A 17289-nucleotide genomic window follows, 5' to 3' on the forward strand; every position below is an offset into this window, starting at 1 on the left:
TGTGATCTAAATATCTAACCCATCCATTCTGATTGATGCATTGTGCACACTCAATCAGTTTCAAAATGGGGCTAAATAATAATCTATCAAAGGTATCAGTCACGCATCTAATTGTTTCCATCTTTGCTGGTTATTGAATTATAAGATCCAAGAGGATACACTTTCCAAAAATGGAAGCAAAATGGAGGAAAGGTTGGCCCAAAATTTTTACGTTAGACTTTCAGGTATCTTTGTTAGAAGAATATTCGCGGATGACCAACAATAAAACACACCGCCGTTCAAAGAATAGAAGTGATGTCTAAATTCTAATACTGCCCTCCATTCATCACGTTTAATATTGACAACTCAAGGGAATGGGGTGGCCATACAACAGTGCACTAACCCGTATAATGCCGATCTACATTCAGCACCATATGCATGGAGATTTTACACCCTCTGGGGCAGCTTTACTTGACCGCGGGCGCCCAATTCAGCTGAAGAATCCGGGACCTTTGTGCTTTTGACTTGAGTGTCCGGTGCTTTAGTGTTGTTTTCACGTCCGTGCATATCGCTACGTCGATAATGTACTGTTCTATCAGGTTAGGATGAATGTGCCATTAGACAACTTTGGACAGGAATGTTGTGAAAAGATTGTCCAAATACATAGAATTAGGATTTGTGAGCGAAAGTCACTGCATTAAAATACACAATCTTCTTGAGATGTCTTGATAAAGAAGATATAATGAAAAAAATTGACACAACCTCTTCATGTTTGTGCTACTGCCGCTGTAATGTCAAATTATTCGTTATGAGAAATCACTGTGTTCTCGGGCTAGTGTGAATATTGTGGCCTGTTCTCTGCGAGATGACCGTTTCAGCACCTTGGACAGGTCTACTACGCACTTCACGGCAAACAGGTTATCTTTTACCATAACGTGGTAGTAGACAATCCATACATATACATTGACGTACCAACACGACTTGCGTATTCCCATGGTAATCAAGTCCCATTTGTTTCGCCCAAGGTTGTGCTTTATCGATTGACGTTGTTCTGTAGTTATCGTTAACGTTAGATTCCATGCGATAACTCTGCGTAAGACTGTTGTGGAGTGACGAATTCACATTCATTTTGGATCCTACTTGTCTCTACAAATAATCAAATCGTTCTCAGAATATGTAACGTTACTTATTTGGCGTGAAGCACCTCGCTGACAAGCTAAGTTAACGTTGTTGAAAACCATGGAAACAAGTTCGAAGGAATATTAGGCACGTACGCACATTCTTATTCAATGCTAAAGATTGTTTTATCTAAATCGTTTTGTGACGTGATATGCCATCGTTTGAAGTCGCTGCATCCCTAACATGATAATAAGCGGGATAGTGAATACGCACCGACTCTGCCCCTGAAACTTGTAACGTTACTAGACTCTCTATCGATTTGTTGGGACCTCATTTAATTAGAAGGTATCCACCGATTGGTTTCAGTGATCCTGCATTCTCTGTCGCCACAAGAGGGCTAGCTGCTTACATGGAAGGTAGAAGAAATACGTACTGGACTGGAAAACGCACCAGACAGTGGTTGATGATAAAAGGCTGGCTTGACTTTGAATTTCGATACGGAGACTTTTGTGTAACAGCAGTCTCCTACGCAGAGGGACCAGCGTCGTTATATACTATAATAACAGATTCATCTCTGCTGTACGAGAATGTATAACAGAGGAGTACGTGCATGTGTGAGCGTATACCAGAAGATTTCGTAGATTTAAGCTTCTCAATGCCAAACAACTCGTCACTACTACGTGTTTTTATGGAGGCCAACACTCCCATGGAATGAAGATGACAATATTCTTGCACATACTCAGCATTTTGAACACGATGTGTTAGCTGCATGCGTAGTTGCGTATGCTGCATTTTCCTAACAGCGCAAAGGTACAGGGCTTTGAAATTCATTAACCGCTGCTTATGTCATCGGTCCAGCCTAGTTTGACTCATCATCAGAGAGAACCGCCCACTCAATAACCTCCCAGACTCTCCCTCTGTCCGATCGAAGGTGCAGCGGCCGTACCCCTTCCCTCCCATCCATGACTAATTGTACGATGTTACATAGCTCGCCCACGCCCATGTGATATCGACAGGCCTCTTTTAGGGGATTTTCTCAAAACCCACATAATCTCTGGCCATTAGATCATCCTGGGGATCTATCTTATTTTGTGGACATTTTGCGCCGTCTTCCTAATGGCATGGCGCTGTATTGCAGACATAAACTTAAGCTTTTCTGTTCTTTGTTTTGGAGCCAAACGTTATCTTACGTCAGAGTACATTTAACTTTCGTAAATCAAAATATAGCTATGCATTTTTCCTTAAATTTGTTATTTATACATCGAAATTTTATGTTCAAGTTTGCATCATAAATTAGTGAGAAAATAATTTTGAATGAGCTATGAACTGATCTTCCCTCATAATCATCACAACATATCTCATATGAGAAATCCGTACGATGTACGATGTAAGATTGGTCATACCATGTCTCTGACACAAACCGACTTCATGCGCCCTATCCTAATTACCCGATTAACGTAAAGTCGATGATAATGATGCCCTTTTTTGCTTTCCTCTTCTGAACGTCAAGAGGTCGATCTGTGCTTTTGAAATTCATTTCTTGGCCAAATTTATTTCTTGGATTGGTTTTTCAAGATGATAGGGGTGGGGGGTGGGGGGGTGGCAGGTGGTGCTGTATCAAATTGCGCCCTCTTTTAATTTTTACCTCCAAACGAATGATGTCATTTCCCCTTTCATGCAACAAACGCATCGATCTTCTAATTTCTAGTCGATTTGAAAAGAAGGAAACCTAATTGCAAAATTATCTTTATACTGTATTGATAACCTGTCAACGTTTATTCAGCATCCTTATAGTGTATAGTTTTTTTAAATCTTGATACGGGTGAAATTCGTTAATTTTTGTTTGGCTTAACAATCACGACAGATTTTGAATTATTGGAAAAAAACATCAATCAATACGAAATTAGATAACAAACGGAAGATTCGAACTCAATATAGCTTTAGTCATAATCCGTGAGAGCACAACAACGGAACCACGTTTTGATCCTGAGGATATCACACTTTCTTACCATTCCTTAATTAATGTGAGAAACGGAAATACATATAACATAACGCATTGGGTTTGGGAAAACCAAACCAGTCCCCTCCGGTCACGACCTGTTCACACCCGCAATAGGTTGGGAACCCATCTCACATCCGGTCGGTATGATTACTACTGGAAGCAATAGATCAATGTCTAGAAGTAGACTGGTGAAACTTCCGCAATGGTTAGATATCAGCGAAAATCAAGAATTCAAAAAAAAAACTTGAAACTTTCAACCGTTGTTTAGTATTTTTTTCGTTTGTATTTTTTTTGGAAGATTCATCGGGAGGATACATTTATATACGCAGATTTGATCAAGATGGATAGGAAACCACACATTAAGTTTTTTTTTTGGTTGCTTAGAGAAATCAGCAATAGTTCTTAATTAAAGAAAAGGCGTTTGACTACGAGGATCGGTATAGGAATCTATCTTGCTATATTCCCTTCGCAGTAGGAGAGGACTCGGAGTGAGGACAAATTTGCAACCTACACAGCACTGGCTTCCAGACGTCCCCATCAATTTTTCACGCAGCGGCTTCAGAACACTCTCCATCCACTACAGCGATCACGCGCACTACTAGAACGTTCCGCTGTGCGTCACACAGACGACTGTCACGCGGGATGTTGAGAGAAGTGTCCTGTGGAGAGTGCGTGGGGCCATCCCTGAACAGACGGATCTCAGACGATGAGTGGTTACACGCGAGCTCAGAAGTGACCTCTACGGTTGAGAAGTCCCATGTGGGGGATGCATAATGATGCTCCATTAGTCCTTACATGCGTCAAGGTAATTCAAGAGTATGGGCGAGAAAAAAACACGCCAGAAACATTCAAGCGTCACGTGAAGTTATATACTAGTATATTGACCTAGGCCTGTATTGCACTGGAGCATACTTATGAAAAGACCGGCCACTACATCACATGCCCATGATATTCAGTAACTCACGTGATATTTCTGTGGGTCTGTGAACTCTGTAATCGTTCGTTTTCATGTCGACACTTCTTCAAAATTTGTGAATTTGTCAGCTGTAAAATGACAGAGCACGATCGTATGGTATGGCAGTTCAAATTGGAGAACTGATGAAGGAGTATACTATAAAACCGCAGCAACATGCTGCTAAATTGTCTTTCTGTCACGACATCTTCCCATTAGATCACACCTTCATTCTGTGCCCCAAACGCTATATGATCGTTATCACATTTATCTTCCTATTTTTTAGAATGTCAACTGACACTGTTGGTAGTAGTAGTGGACGCTTTTCGATATCGCGATTTGTGATGATCAAGAATTACTTGACCGACATCCACGAATTCCATAGCGAATTGCGGTCACACTTCAGCCCTTCATCTTCTCTAGTAGAAAACCGCTTTGTGACAAGTAATTTAGACATTAGAGCCATATTGGTGCAATAGTGCCTGCGGTGCGATGTTGGGCAGGTGGCCCTTGCAAAGCGAGGCCGTTTAGAAAGTCATTTGTATGTATCGAAGGTAACGTTAGTGCAAGGAACCATTTAATGTCACGATATGCGCCGTGGTCGCAATTCGGCCAGAATGCTTATGGTCTCAACTTTTATTGTTATTTTCTTGCCGCAGGCAGCAAAAACCCGTGGGAGAAAGAGATGCCGATATTTCTTCAAGGGTTGGAAAGAAAGTCAGCAGTACTCATTCCTAATCTTGGTCATAAAGAAAATTACTCCATCAATGTTCATTATACATGTCAATATCAATATCCATGTTGGTATTAACCCGCAAATGATCAATACATAAAAATAATGTATAATACTGGTATGCTTTTGGGCGGAATCGACACATTCTAGTAACATACATGTATCAAGGATTGCAGTTTTAACATTAACAGATAGTCCTGTTTTGAATATGCCAATTATATATTGCCACTGATATACAACACCAAATTGTCAGAACCTTGACTTGGGTGCCGATTTCAAACTTCAAATATGAAGCCTTTGCCCGTGATATATGATGGTGTTGTATGTTGAGAGCATGTAGGTTATAAGGGGAGGGTGGCAACATACCTAATGCCCAACGTGTTTAGACTTCGCAATGATGATCAGTGATGACAGTGATCAAACTTTTCTTATTATCAAATTACATGTAATAAGCTTGTGCCATTTTTCGGCCCTACAAGACTCCTACAAGCTCCAGTTTGAAGAAATGCCTAGACGTCTGCCAATGTCTTATGAGCCCCACCCAACACCAACAAAGATAGTACTGTCTCATTTACACGACATTGACCTTCGCTAGTCAAGGTAAACAACACTGTATCCCCCTGTGTTATTCTTGTCTCGGCAGTTGCTTACGTAAGAGGAATACTGTAGCCCTGAAACTATAGAATCCCCGAGACGCTGGTATCCCAGTGGTATCAGGATGCAGGGTCAAAACAAATGTTAGTCAGAGAGCTTTCATGTTTTTCCGTGACACTTTCAATGATACATTAATTGTGTATTACTGTACCATATTACCAGGAAGGTAAGATATGTTTTACATAAAAAATACATGCGATTAGAGAATTTCTATAGAACTCCTTAATTCACGAAAGAAAAACTATCCTAATCAAAATTCATGTGGCGTTAGATTCCAATGTAATACCAATAAGATAACTTGACAATCACCATTTTAATAGAAAACCTTATACATGTGTATAAAATATATCTATATTTCGTTCTATTCATTCCAGTGCTATGCTGATTGTATATAAATGATTCATACCCCATTGTCCATTTTTGTTGATTGTTATGCTCAGACCCGCTGAGACTTTAGGTTAGAATCTTCTGCAGTGTTATTTTTAGAACAGCTGAAAAACCAGGTCGGATCAATTTGTTCTCTATCTAGTCCAAGCTGTAGTGCGGGTCGTTTTCTGCATTATTACATAGGGGCTAGCCAGGAAAGATCAGGGGGGACAAATGTCATGAGTAACTTGAAAGTTCATCTGTGTTGGTAGAAGTCATTATTGAACTACTAATATCCAACACAAAAATTGGACTCACCCAAATGTTCGACTGAACAGCACCAGTCTTTGTCAAGGAATGAAAAATCCACTGCTGTCGTGACGTCACGTTATGCAGATAGAACACGTGACTCAGTTAGCAGTGGATCATAGGTTGCAGGAAGTCTATGGCGCCCACTGTCGAGAGCCTTGACAAAGACGGGTGCTGTTCAGTCGAAAATTTGGGTGAGTCCAATTTTTGTGTTGGATATTACAGTTAACGTTAAACTGGTTCAATAAATGTCATAAGTACTAAAATGTAAAGATATAAATATAAGAACACTGTACACAGAAAAGGAAAATGCATCGGGTGACAGAAGAAAATCATTAACTTACGATTTACAAAAGTGTTCCTTCAATTTGAATTCACAAAAATACGCAATTTCTTGTTCTGTAACAGACACAGATTTCAATGGTGGATCCACGGCCGGTTCATGGAAGTACCAACACTTTTACTTATCTGTGCGTTGATGCAAGGAAACGTCTGCTGTATACTATGCCTTCAATATACTTTTATCATGTCATGACTCCATATCTATCCACCTAGGTCAATACATTTATCACGCCATGCAAAAAAGAAACTGCACCATTCATAAATAACTTTTGACAAATATTAACGTTATGTCGCTAGTAGCATAGAAATACTCAATCTGATATATGTAATACTTCCCTTTATTAATTACCGTAGATTCCACTCAATGTAGTCCACTAGTATTGTAGTACAGTAGAAGCCAGTTAATTGCACAACGGATTAACGCACACTTTTGTTAATTGCACGGAATCCCCAAATCCCAGTGCGGTCAAGCTAGATAACTTCGCATAATTGCACCAGCCGGATGATTGCACGAAATTCACTGGCAAATAGGCCATGCAATTGAGCAGCTTCTATTGACTGTAGTAGCCTTTGAATGGACCGCTCAATTCTGGCCAACGGCGAAATCCGGATCCGGACGTTTTTCATGATTTCTTGGAAGGACGTCGAGAAAGACTTTTCGACTTAACCGGTGTGAATATATCTTCACACCTGTTCAGCGGTGAAAGCGAACTGTGACGGAAACACATTGACCCACGGACCAGCAATTTTATTTCACGGAAGGTTCAGCCTCTCTAGACACCCTGTATTGAGCTAGGATTAGGACTAATCAACAGTTGCTTCAACTTTGCCTGACTACCTTACTATACTATGTGAATGTTGATGAATGGGCTAGACAAGTTTGTGTATCAATCTTGTGGCATGTAAGTGAGATTAAGAAAGTTTGTCGGATGAGAGCGCCACTAGAACTTGAGCTTTTCTCATAAAAGGTCATGTTTACAATTTAATGACCATCAACAACAAAATCCAAGTTACCAGAGAAGTGACGTATGCATGTAAATCCTGGTAGAGAGTCGAAGAGGTTTCCTGATACAAAGTTTTATCAACTTCAAAAAAACTAAAAACGGAGTCTTGCTTCAATGCCTTTTGTTTGTTTGAACCTTTGTTTATTCATGACACCGACTGGCAGTCAATGGATTGGGCCTTTCGACTGATGCGGACGAAAAGTCGCCAAAGTTCCGAACAAAAAACGTACTTTTACTTAACGAGCATAAAAACTTCAAATTCATTAAAAAATTCATAAGCGACATCATAGTATTAACAGGACAACACGTTGGACGGCTTCAACAAGGTTTTCATTCCCTGCCGTGATTCTGAGTGTAAGAACGGAAATCCTTTGTTTGAGCGCACCTTACCAAACCTTTCAAAACATCAAAAGTGACCTTCAACGTTCAAGTCAATCAGTCTAAAAGTGAAGCACTTACACTTATTCAATAGTAAAAGCGTCTCTTCTTGAAAAAAAAAAATGAAAATAAAAAAAACAAAACAGGAATACAATCAAACTTGGATTTGACTGTTCAAAAATGTCCAAACGTCCTCAATCAATGTTGCCCGATGAAATATTGAGCTAATTGTAGATGTATGACTAGACAGGAAAGGTTGGGGGGGATTTCCGCTGGTTTTCACACCTGGCGTGGCACACCTCGACGACGTCCGCCTGTCTTGGAACCCACATTGTATGGTAATAGGGAACTGCCGGGGCTTGGTTGGGAGAATTTACTGTTAATCAGTTGACCACTCGTGACGACGTAGCCGTGGATAGTGCTTTTATGCAACACGGTATAAAGATAACAACAGCATTGACATCTAAGAAGGTGTGACAGTATATCCGATCCAACCGTCTTCCCCCGAGGAGACCAGTACCTTTCCGTTACGCAGGTGAAACGAGACAAAAAATCCTATTTTTGACAGACGGAAGCGCCACCCGTTAAATTCTCCTAATGAATAGCATGTCGTCATGTAAGCTGTTCTAGTTAGCGTCTTCTCTTATCGTATAAAGAGAGTAAATATAAAATATTGTACTGTTACGGTCATTTTTATATATCTATTACTTAGATTTATGCCGAAAAATGTATTTTGTTACTTTTTTATTGTATTCATGATTTAAAAAATCGAAAGTGGCTTCTGATTAAGCTAAAATTTAACGGTAGTATTTCAGTACGTCCAACAGATTGAACAGCCACATGTGATTTCCAAATCGCCTGACGTCACCTCATTAGTTATTTATCCCTTTCCACTAAACAGTCCGCCATCTTGGAGAGAAGGGAAGGGAACATCTCATTTTTTTTACTCGTTTTAAAACATCAAGAGCGGCGACAGCGGACAAGAAAAGAGAAACTATGATTATAAGGTGGTCGGTCCTTCTTCTAGCACTGCTGTGCGGTGTTCTAGCAGAGACAAGACAAGGTAAGCGTGCCGTTTTGGGGTCGTTTCGGAGGGAAATTCTCGGGGGCTTCGGCATCAAGTATTGCAGAGAGATGAATGTCATTACGCAAATATGTGACTTCTCCGTCCAATTTTGATCCGACCAAACACGTATACCGCCTAAAACTGATAACAAATACAAGACTGATATATTCTGAGTATAAATTCTGGTAAAATTTGTCTATTTGGGTCCTAGAACGGGTGTATTTCGGACATTGGTGATGAACATTTTTGAGATGCGTGTGTTTCCACCTGAACAATTTCCTTGCCGTCCGTTCGATATGTGTCGGCCTGTGACCATAGCCTCTACAGCCTCACCCAGTGATTTAGCTCGGATTTAGCACGCACACAATATACTGATGAACAATTTCTGTGGATGAGAAATCAGCGTGGAAGGAACAAAGTCCTGTTTGTGGCGTGGAGAGTGTAATCTTTGCGTAATCTTTTCGCACCTGGACACCCGACACTGCGCCTGTCTTGGGCAATTTTTGCAGCCCGTCAAGAAATTCCTCCCTCGAACCAATCCTCGCTCTAACAAATCAATACTTCTTCGATGTACTACTTCTGTCTGATAAGAAATTCTGCATCAGATCATGTTGTAGTTTGAAATTTAGTAGTTTTGCGGTATTTATCCTTGTTCGTTTTTTTGACATGGGTCAAGTAGAAAAGAAAACAATTTGCAAACAAAGGAATTGTGGTATGCCAGGCTAATTTGTTGTAAGATCCATTTTTTTAATGCTATGATAAAATGTTTATGTGTTGGCTTTTTTTAATTGTTTCTTAACAGTTTACCTATAATCTTACTACAAATTTCCCTTTTCTATATTTTTTTGGTTACACGGGTAATTTTGGATGAGTAATGTGATTTCTCGTGGTTTTCCCCAGACTCAAAGGAAGTGTGTGGGTGACCATGTAAAGTCTAGTTCTATGCCCAAAATTGGGAAGTAACATTTTGGGTACGTCAATACATAATTGTCCCTCCATAGGTGTTGTTCACCAAGCCCAATGAAATTAAAAAATATCTCTGTATAATCGTCAGAGTTTAGCGAGATGATGAAGTAATTAAAAGTCAATGAGTTGTTGCTTAATCTTGTCCCATGTGATAACAAAGCTGTGCTTTACGCCAAAAAGTAGTTACTCAAGCAGCTGTGCTTTGATATGTCAAATTGCTAGATACACAACAATTACCTCAACATAAAACATATCTTGCTTGTCTACTTGTTTCAAAGTTGCCGTATTTTAAGTGGATTATGTTCATAGAAAGTTTCAGAATAATGTATTAGACAATATTCTGGATGGTTTGTTTAGCTGTTGGCTCTGGTGTCTAGAACACATCTTTTCGCCTTGTCCCACATATATCAAATGTACCCCTGTCAAGTTCCCAGTGTGTGGGCACAGTCCTGCTAGGTTCAAAACCATGCACGTAATGGCATCTAAATAGCTTCATGAAAAACATCTGAGGACCTGGATAAAAACATCATGTCACCAAGGTAATATTTTCATTTTTGTTGTGTTTTTTTTGCTGATTAGAACTGTTTTTTTTTGTGTGTACTCATTCAACATGACTTTTTTAGATACCAGGTCAGAAAAACCAACATGCAATGCATAAATGTTTTATTTCTGTTGTGTAAAGCCCTGTCATCCTACACTTGGATATACAGATGAAAAATTCTAGGTGTATTTATGTGAATTTTATTCAAATTTGGTACTTTTGTTGTGGAAAATTATGTGTATTAAAGGGTCTGTAATATCTGTTTTCAATTTATACCCAGGAAGCCATCTGTCAAAGATGTTCCCTATCTAGTTCTGTATTAGCCAAGCAGAACAAGGGCCCCTCAGGGAGATACACCTGGTAGAGACATTGATGTGGCTGATCCATGCTAAATTGGCAGTAATTTATCATTTAGGTTACTCATGAAGGCAATGTGTAATGGAAACATACATGGCCGCACTGCGTCATTATTGAAGAACAAAATAGTCTGCAAAGCACAACTGGTGATTACATTAGAGTAAAATGTCTAGAAGGCATTGACTTCACTATAAAGATTTATAGGAAAACGGTTGACCATTGATGTCAGCAGGACCCATTTGCCATATTTTACAATCACACAATGTTTTGTCCAATTTCCAAAGTCAACCAAAAGAGTCCACCTGGCCATTATTGTAGAGAGCTGAATTTTTCAAGTGTTGTGACGAGTTGGACATGGATTTATAGCAGATTGTACAAAAGTGGAAAGTTGTAGTGTGTTTATGGCATGAATATATGAGTGATAGTGCACAAATGTAGGCTACCAGGGTTCCCAGAAGCTGAACAGATGGCTTTGTTTTCCCTGGAGTTGTCCTGGCAAATTCTTATTGTCATTATCCAGTCAAGCTTAGGTAACCCCTGACCTTTAAATCACTGTGGTATGGTTTGGTCTTTTCCTCTCTTGTCTCTTCAGTATGGCAAAATCCGCTTTTATCTTAATGCAGATCAGGTTGGCATATTTTAGTTTTAGAAAGAAGAGAACCAGGGATTTTTTGAGAGGTCTTCAGTTACCCAGCCTGGATGCTCAACTAAAAGTCAATTTGTTGTGTGGCTAAGGGCATGTTAGGAGTAAACCTCAAAGACCTAGTGATTTAACATGCCTTGTTGGCACCTGGTGATGCTCACTGACTAGTTCCAGATGCAGTTTATAGTGCTTGCTTGTGTAGGGTTTGGTTTCTGATATATGTGCCCCACAGTCTTATTACAAAAGAAGCATTGTCTGAAGTGGATCCTGTTGAGCACAGTCTTCTTAAGTGTTTCCCAGGCCTCCGGGTGGCATCTTTTAACTAGTCTCAGGAAGTGTCTTGTTGGTGAGAATCTGTGCATAGTCTCTAATCTTACACAAATTGAAGACATGTTCTTCTTGTTCTCATACAGTTGACCAACATCTAACTACAGATGTTGTACAAAAGGGTGTTCGTGACTAGACGTCTTTATAGTATATTGGATAGCACACAGGACTTAGTTCACCATCTTCCATTGTACTAAGGTTTCTTTAGAATCCCATTATCATGTGAAGTAGAGTAAATCTCCTAATAAAAGCAGGATTTAGCCAGTCATCTTTTCATATGTCCAGAGGGAATTTGATATGGAAACCTTAAGAGCTAGAAAAACAAATAACAAGGACAGTGGATTATAGTCTTGATGGATTGTGTCTATTTTTTTTAAATCAAATGTAGTGAATATCAAAATACAGGCAAAAATGTAGTTTTTTGATGGACAGTTGACTGATGCATGTCTCCATGCACCTGTGTTCTTCATGGACATTTTGGCTCAGCTCGAGTCAGTGCAGTGCAAACAGTGAACATTTGCTTGGTCAGGGCTTCTTTTGTTGGTGGTTGTTTTGCTCGCCCTCTGTGGAGTAGAGGTTGTTTGCCAGAGTGATTGCATCACCATGCCCACATTAGGGCAATACTGTAAAACCCTTTATTTGGTCTGGGTAAATTTGGCATAATTATACTGTAGGTGTAACTTTTACAGTAGCTGGTAGGGAGTGATTTGCTGTGAAGTCAGAAATTGATTCATGGAATTTCATTTCTTTAACAGTATTCCTAGGAACTAAAAAGAGTTTATATAATTATAGTTAGTGTATAATTGCTCTGATATGCAGGTTGATTGATTGACCTTTGGAGTAGCTTTGTTGTATACGTGGTGTCGGGTTTCTCCAGTCAGCACAGTGAGGTGTTTAGCTGTTTGCATGATTGGTCATTGGCATTTCTTATTTTTTGGCAGGCAAGTTTTTGTTGTTGTAAACTAGTTGTAGGCTTTAAGTTTTAGCTGTGATGTCATCCTTTTGTATGCTATAACCAATAGTTCGCTTGTAACTCTACATGTAATAGTACTTCGCCATTAATATACCATGTAACACTATGGAATTGTAACAGGAACATGTAGCCTGGTTACCAGACCCCAGTCCGATTGGAAAAAAATATCTATAGACATTTTTGAGGTTGGGGTCTGGTATCCTGGCTAAGGAACATGCAAATAAAGATCATCAAATATCTTTACTTATGCTTGTTCATAAATGTTGTATGCTTTCTTCTTAGTGGGTCTTGTGAAAAAGAATGGTCCATGAGAGCTCATGGTGTAATCAGATTTTCTGTAGGAATTGTGTTGTCGAAGTTCAAATGAAGACAAAGTGCTCCAGCTCACACAATCAGATGCTACTTCAGAGCGAGCCTGTGTGTTAATGCCATGTGGCGGTTGACCAGTTTCGTGATTTAGATTCAATACATTCTATGGAGACCAGCTGCCAGGCTGCGAAAGGCCGTGGCTTTTATTCACATCATGTCTGTATGGTTTTTGTTTCTTAACTATATTGCATGGCCCATGGCAAAGCCTTTTCCATAACAATGGATCCAATTGGCCGGAATATGTTTAAAAACGATGTAACTTGACGCAGAAAAGTTCGCACACAGACCATGGGAATGTGAAATTGTACTCGTGGCACGTAGGTAGGAGGCATTTTTTAAATGGATTGCGTAAAATTTCAACCGCAGGACGTGTCTATTAGGAATGCATGGTAGGGAGCAACCAGTAGTGGTCAATTACGGAAACCGTTCTTTGTTATTTTCCTAATGTGTGTAGCACACGTCTACAGCTGCGTCCGTTGTAGTTATTATGTTCTGTATTGTCCCTAGATACAAGAGCCGTAATTCCTGACAATTATTATGGATAACGTTGTAATGGATAGAATTTTAAAATGGTACAGATATTTGCAACTCATAAAGCAAACGTTAATAACATGTTACATTTAATGAGGAATGATTAAAAAAGATTTCTAAAATATAGCTAGACAAATTCATGTGTGTCAAGTTTTGATCAACTTATTATTTTTTAGTGTTCACCCAATATTTCATTTGTTTATTCTTCTCACTTACTTGATTTGTCATATATATTATCTGGAGGGAAAAGTAGACTTGTATATTTTTTTTAACAAAGTACTGTTGGAATGGTGTGGTACAAGTCTACGGAGCTGAAAAAATAGTGATCTTGATTCAAAAATGAAAAGTAACTGGTGAAGTTGGCTAGAAATGCACATCATTCTGTTTTTAGTAAGTTATGCGGTCCATTATCCAGAAAAAACATTTACCTCCTTGCCAAGGACAAGTTTAGATCTATTTGTCCTTGCTGGCGACCTTTGAAGACATGCAGAATTCTTGACATGAAGAAGACTTCAGTTGATTCTTTTGTCACTTAGGCCGTTTGCCGCCAGTTCAACCAGCCTAAGTGACATACTTCTCTTGCTTTGCTACTTTTAGTCCATTTAAGAAAGAAAACAGTAATATGCAGTGACAGTTCCATGGTGTCCTTTTCAGTAAACAAGTTTCTCCACTCAGGTGTTTAGCCACGTCACAATATCAGGTAGTTGCCCAAATAGACACCAATGAAAGGTGTACAGCAGTAGACTGTTTATGTTAGAAGTGGAATGGGGATGAAGTTGCACCCTGGTAGGAACACCTGAGGTAAGGTTAACCCACAGGTCATGGTACATACAGAACTTCAAAGTGCCTCAGGGTACAGCTGAAACAACAGGCACCAGCACACCCAGACTTTCTTAGCAAAACCATTTTACATGGCTTATGGTGTTTGTTAATGGCAGTCCATTTAGTCAGAAATGTCAAATGTAGTCTAACAGAATAGAAAATTGTGTCATAGAACGTTGACGTCATTCCGTGAATTAGGCTGTTATGCAGCACAAGTATCAAAGGTCTAGTTCTGAATCAATAGAGGCTAGGAAGGACAATGCTACCATGGATAAAGTGGCCATCTGTTCAGTCTAATAGGCTGTACCTCTTAAGTTCAGGTCGCATGGTCACGATTTTTCTGTCATAAATTTGATGTGTAGATCCAGCTTCGCTACCTGCCTCATTCATCTCTACTTGAGCCTGGCAATATTTTAACACGAAAGAGACATGTTTGGATGATGAAAAAATACTGAAAAATGTTGATCTTCTACAAAATTTTTACGTCCTGGCTAGTGTAGTGGAAAGTCTAGAAGGCGAAGTATAATGCAGCTTGCAATGCAGTACACACTGCTGCGGCCTAAGTTATTGATCAGTAATCTTGGCCTTTGGACAAAGTAGACAAGGCAGTCACGGGGCCTTCATGTATGACGTACATTGCAACATGTCTAACCCCCAGTCCTAGGTGATACAAATGGCATGCATTGATTTGTACCAAGAGTATCATATCAGAAAGAATGCAGGGTTATTGATTTTTAGAGGCATTAAAGGGAGGTCGGCAAGGCAAAAATTAGTGTGTTACTCTTGCGTGAGCAGTTCACAGGACAGATGAATTTTTAATTTGCTGACATTTTGAGTTCAACCGATGTTTAGGATGAAAAATGATCTGATGCTCTAAATTGTAATCAGTGCCCAGGACTAACTGTTTGAATTCTCTATTGTAACAGATGGGAGGACCTGGGAGGATGATGTTGACAAGATTGGTACCAAAAAGCTGGACGACTCAACTGAAGAAGATGACAGTGATAAGTACTGGAAAGAGACCAAGTCAAGCGAGGAGGATGATAAAGGTAAGAAAATAAACTCGTGCTTACATTGCTAAAAATTTGTTACAGATTTGATAAAGTTTGAAGCTAACGTTTTGTGCCAATGAATTAATTTGTCCATCCATTCTGTATGTGTTATGATTTTTATTAAATTTAAACTTACTTTATTCAGTGTTCTCACCAGGATTTTTGCACAGTGAAACAAAGTCACGTGATGAGCGATGTAGATGTGAGCAATGTGATTGGTTTGGAGGAATCCTCCCCCTGAAAATTTTTGAATTTAAAACCATCAGAAACACCTCTGCATTATGAGGGCTAAATTTTACCTTTGTTACAAGACAATCCTTTGTAGTCCCCTTCATAGGGGCCAAAATCACAGCATAGGGGCCTGCTATGCTGAAAAGGCCTGTCGAGAACACTGAATCATGCAGCTGTTAGCATGGTTATTTTTTTGGATAAGTAAGAGTCTTGTGTGGTACTAGCATTGAGTGATGATGACTGGCTGAGGAGCCAGCTAGACCAGCAGAGGTGGGAACAGCAGGCCAGCGGGCGCGCAGCACAGCGCCTGGCACAAGATGTCTGGCAGCCTCTCACATTCGACCGCCCTCCAAAACCTTTGGACTTGTTTCCAAAACAACAGAGCAATTCTAATAGTGAGTTAAAGATGGAAGTGTACTACTGGTGATGGTAGTATTCAGAGTTGGTGGTAGTGTAGAAAAAGCTTGGAAAAAAAAGAACTATCCATCTTTCTTTCTCTTATGAGTCTCCTATGGTGTTTTCTCAAAATGATTCTCCACATTCATGGTGACCGGTAATACTAGTGTTAGGGTGATAGATACTAGGGGAGGAATGCGTGGGAAAGATTGTTTGCTGTGGCTCCACTTCTAAAGGTATGCTTGATTTGAAAGCATGTCTGTGTACCCTATTCAAGTAGAACTAATTGTGGGATCAACTAGTAGGTACGCATACTGTTTCCAGTAGATGTTTTTGTGTCTTACGCATATCTATCTGCGCTTCCAGATGGAAACAAGCACAAGCCATGGCTAGAGATTGAAGATGGGCAAATCTTCCACGGGCTCATCAACGAGAACGACATGAGCATGGTGGAGCTGCACCCCAAACTGAAGGCTTCAGATAAGGACTCTGGAGATGCTGGTAAGTCATCATAGCTGGAGTTAAGTCTTTGTAAAATCTTTGTATCAACTTAGAACAAAAAGGCCATCTGTGTTATTTAACAACAGCAACCTAGTTGTAAGCTTGGAGAGAAGAGCAACAAAATGTAAACATGGGTTTTGTCGGAGAGTTGAAAACAACGGCCTGTTATTATGTGTACCACAAAGATGATGACCTGGTCAGGCAGGTGTTGGAACTCAGCAATCAAATTGTTTTGAATAATAGGTTCTGCTTCGTAATGCTGCAAAGCCAGTCTGGTTTCTCTTTTGTAACAAAGACTACCATACCTACAGAGATAGCTGACTGCTAGTTTGGTATGGTAATTTGCCATGTTTGTGGAGACTGCCTAGAGGGATGGGAACCTGTGTCTATTGTTATTCAATAGGACACGATGTGCCGTGAGGCATTTTGTCCTATATTGTGTAGATAAAGCAACCTGTCATAATGGGTAGCCCTTTTTTTGTAAACACATAGTTGTTCACACAGGAGCTACAAAAGATTTTTTTTGAACACATTTGTACGCACAGGAACTACAAAAGATTTTTTGAACACAAAGTATAAATGCAGAAATGTTTGCGGTGGTTTTATCTTCATGGTTTTCACAAGTTAGTCATAATGCAAACTTAAAACCACATCAACTATTTTTCCATTACAGTAT

General features: G+C 39.6%; 1 protein-coding gene across 5 annotated transcripts in view; it reads left to right on the forward strand.

Moving 5' to 3' along the window:
- Nucleotides 1–8226: 8226 nt before the first annotated feature.
- LOC118430017 (calsyntenin-1-like) overlaps nucleotides 8227–17289 on the forward strand; it is a 20849-nt gene continuing 11786 nt past the window's right edge. For 3 of the 5 annotated variants that reach the window (XM_035840705.1, XM_035840706.1, XM_035840707.1), the window contains exons 1-5: nucleotides 8430–8454; nucleotides 8740–8901; nucleotides 15360–15482; nucleotides 15941–16111; nucleotides 16479–16613. In XM_035840705.1, coding sequence (XP_035696598.1) covers nucleotides 8436–8454; nucleotides 8740–8901; nucleotides 15360–15482; nucleotides 15941–16111; nucleotides 16479–16613 — 610 coding nt within the window. In that variant the 5' untranslated portion in view covers nucleotides 8430–8435. Of the gene's footprint in view, nucleotides 8374–8429; nucleotides 8455–8739; nucleotides 8902–15359; nucleotides 15483–15940; nucleotides 16112–16478; nucleotides 16614–17289 lie in introns of those variants that run through there. The other 2 variants (XM_035840708.1, XM_035840710.1) reach the window with 2 other exon arrangements.

This window comes from Branchiostoma floridae, chromosome 14 (genome assembly GCF_000003815.2).
Source record: "Branchiostoma floridae strain S238N-H82 chromosome 14, Bfl_VNyyK, whole genome shotgun sequence".
NCBI classification, from domain to species: Eukaryota; Metazoa; Chordata; class Leptocardii; order Amphioxiformes; family Branchiostomatidae; genus Branchiostoma; species Branchiostoma floridae.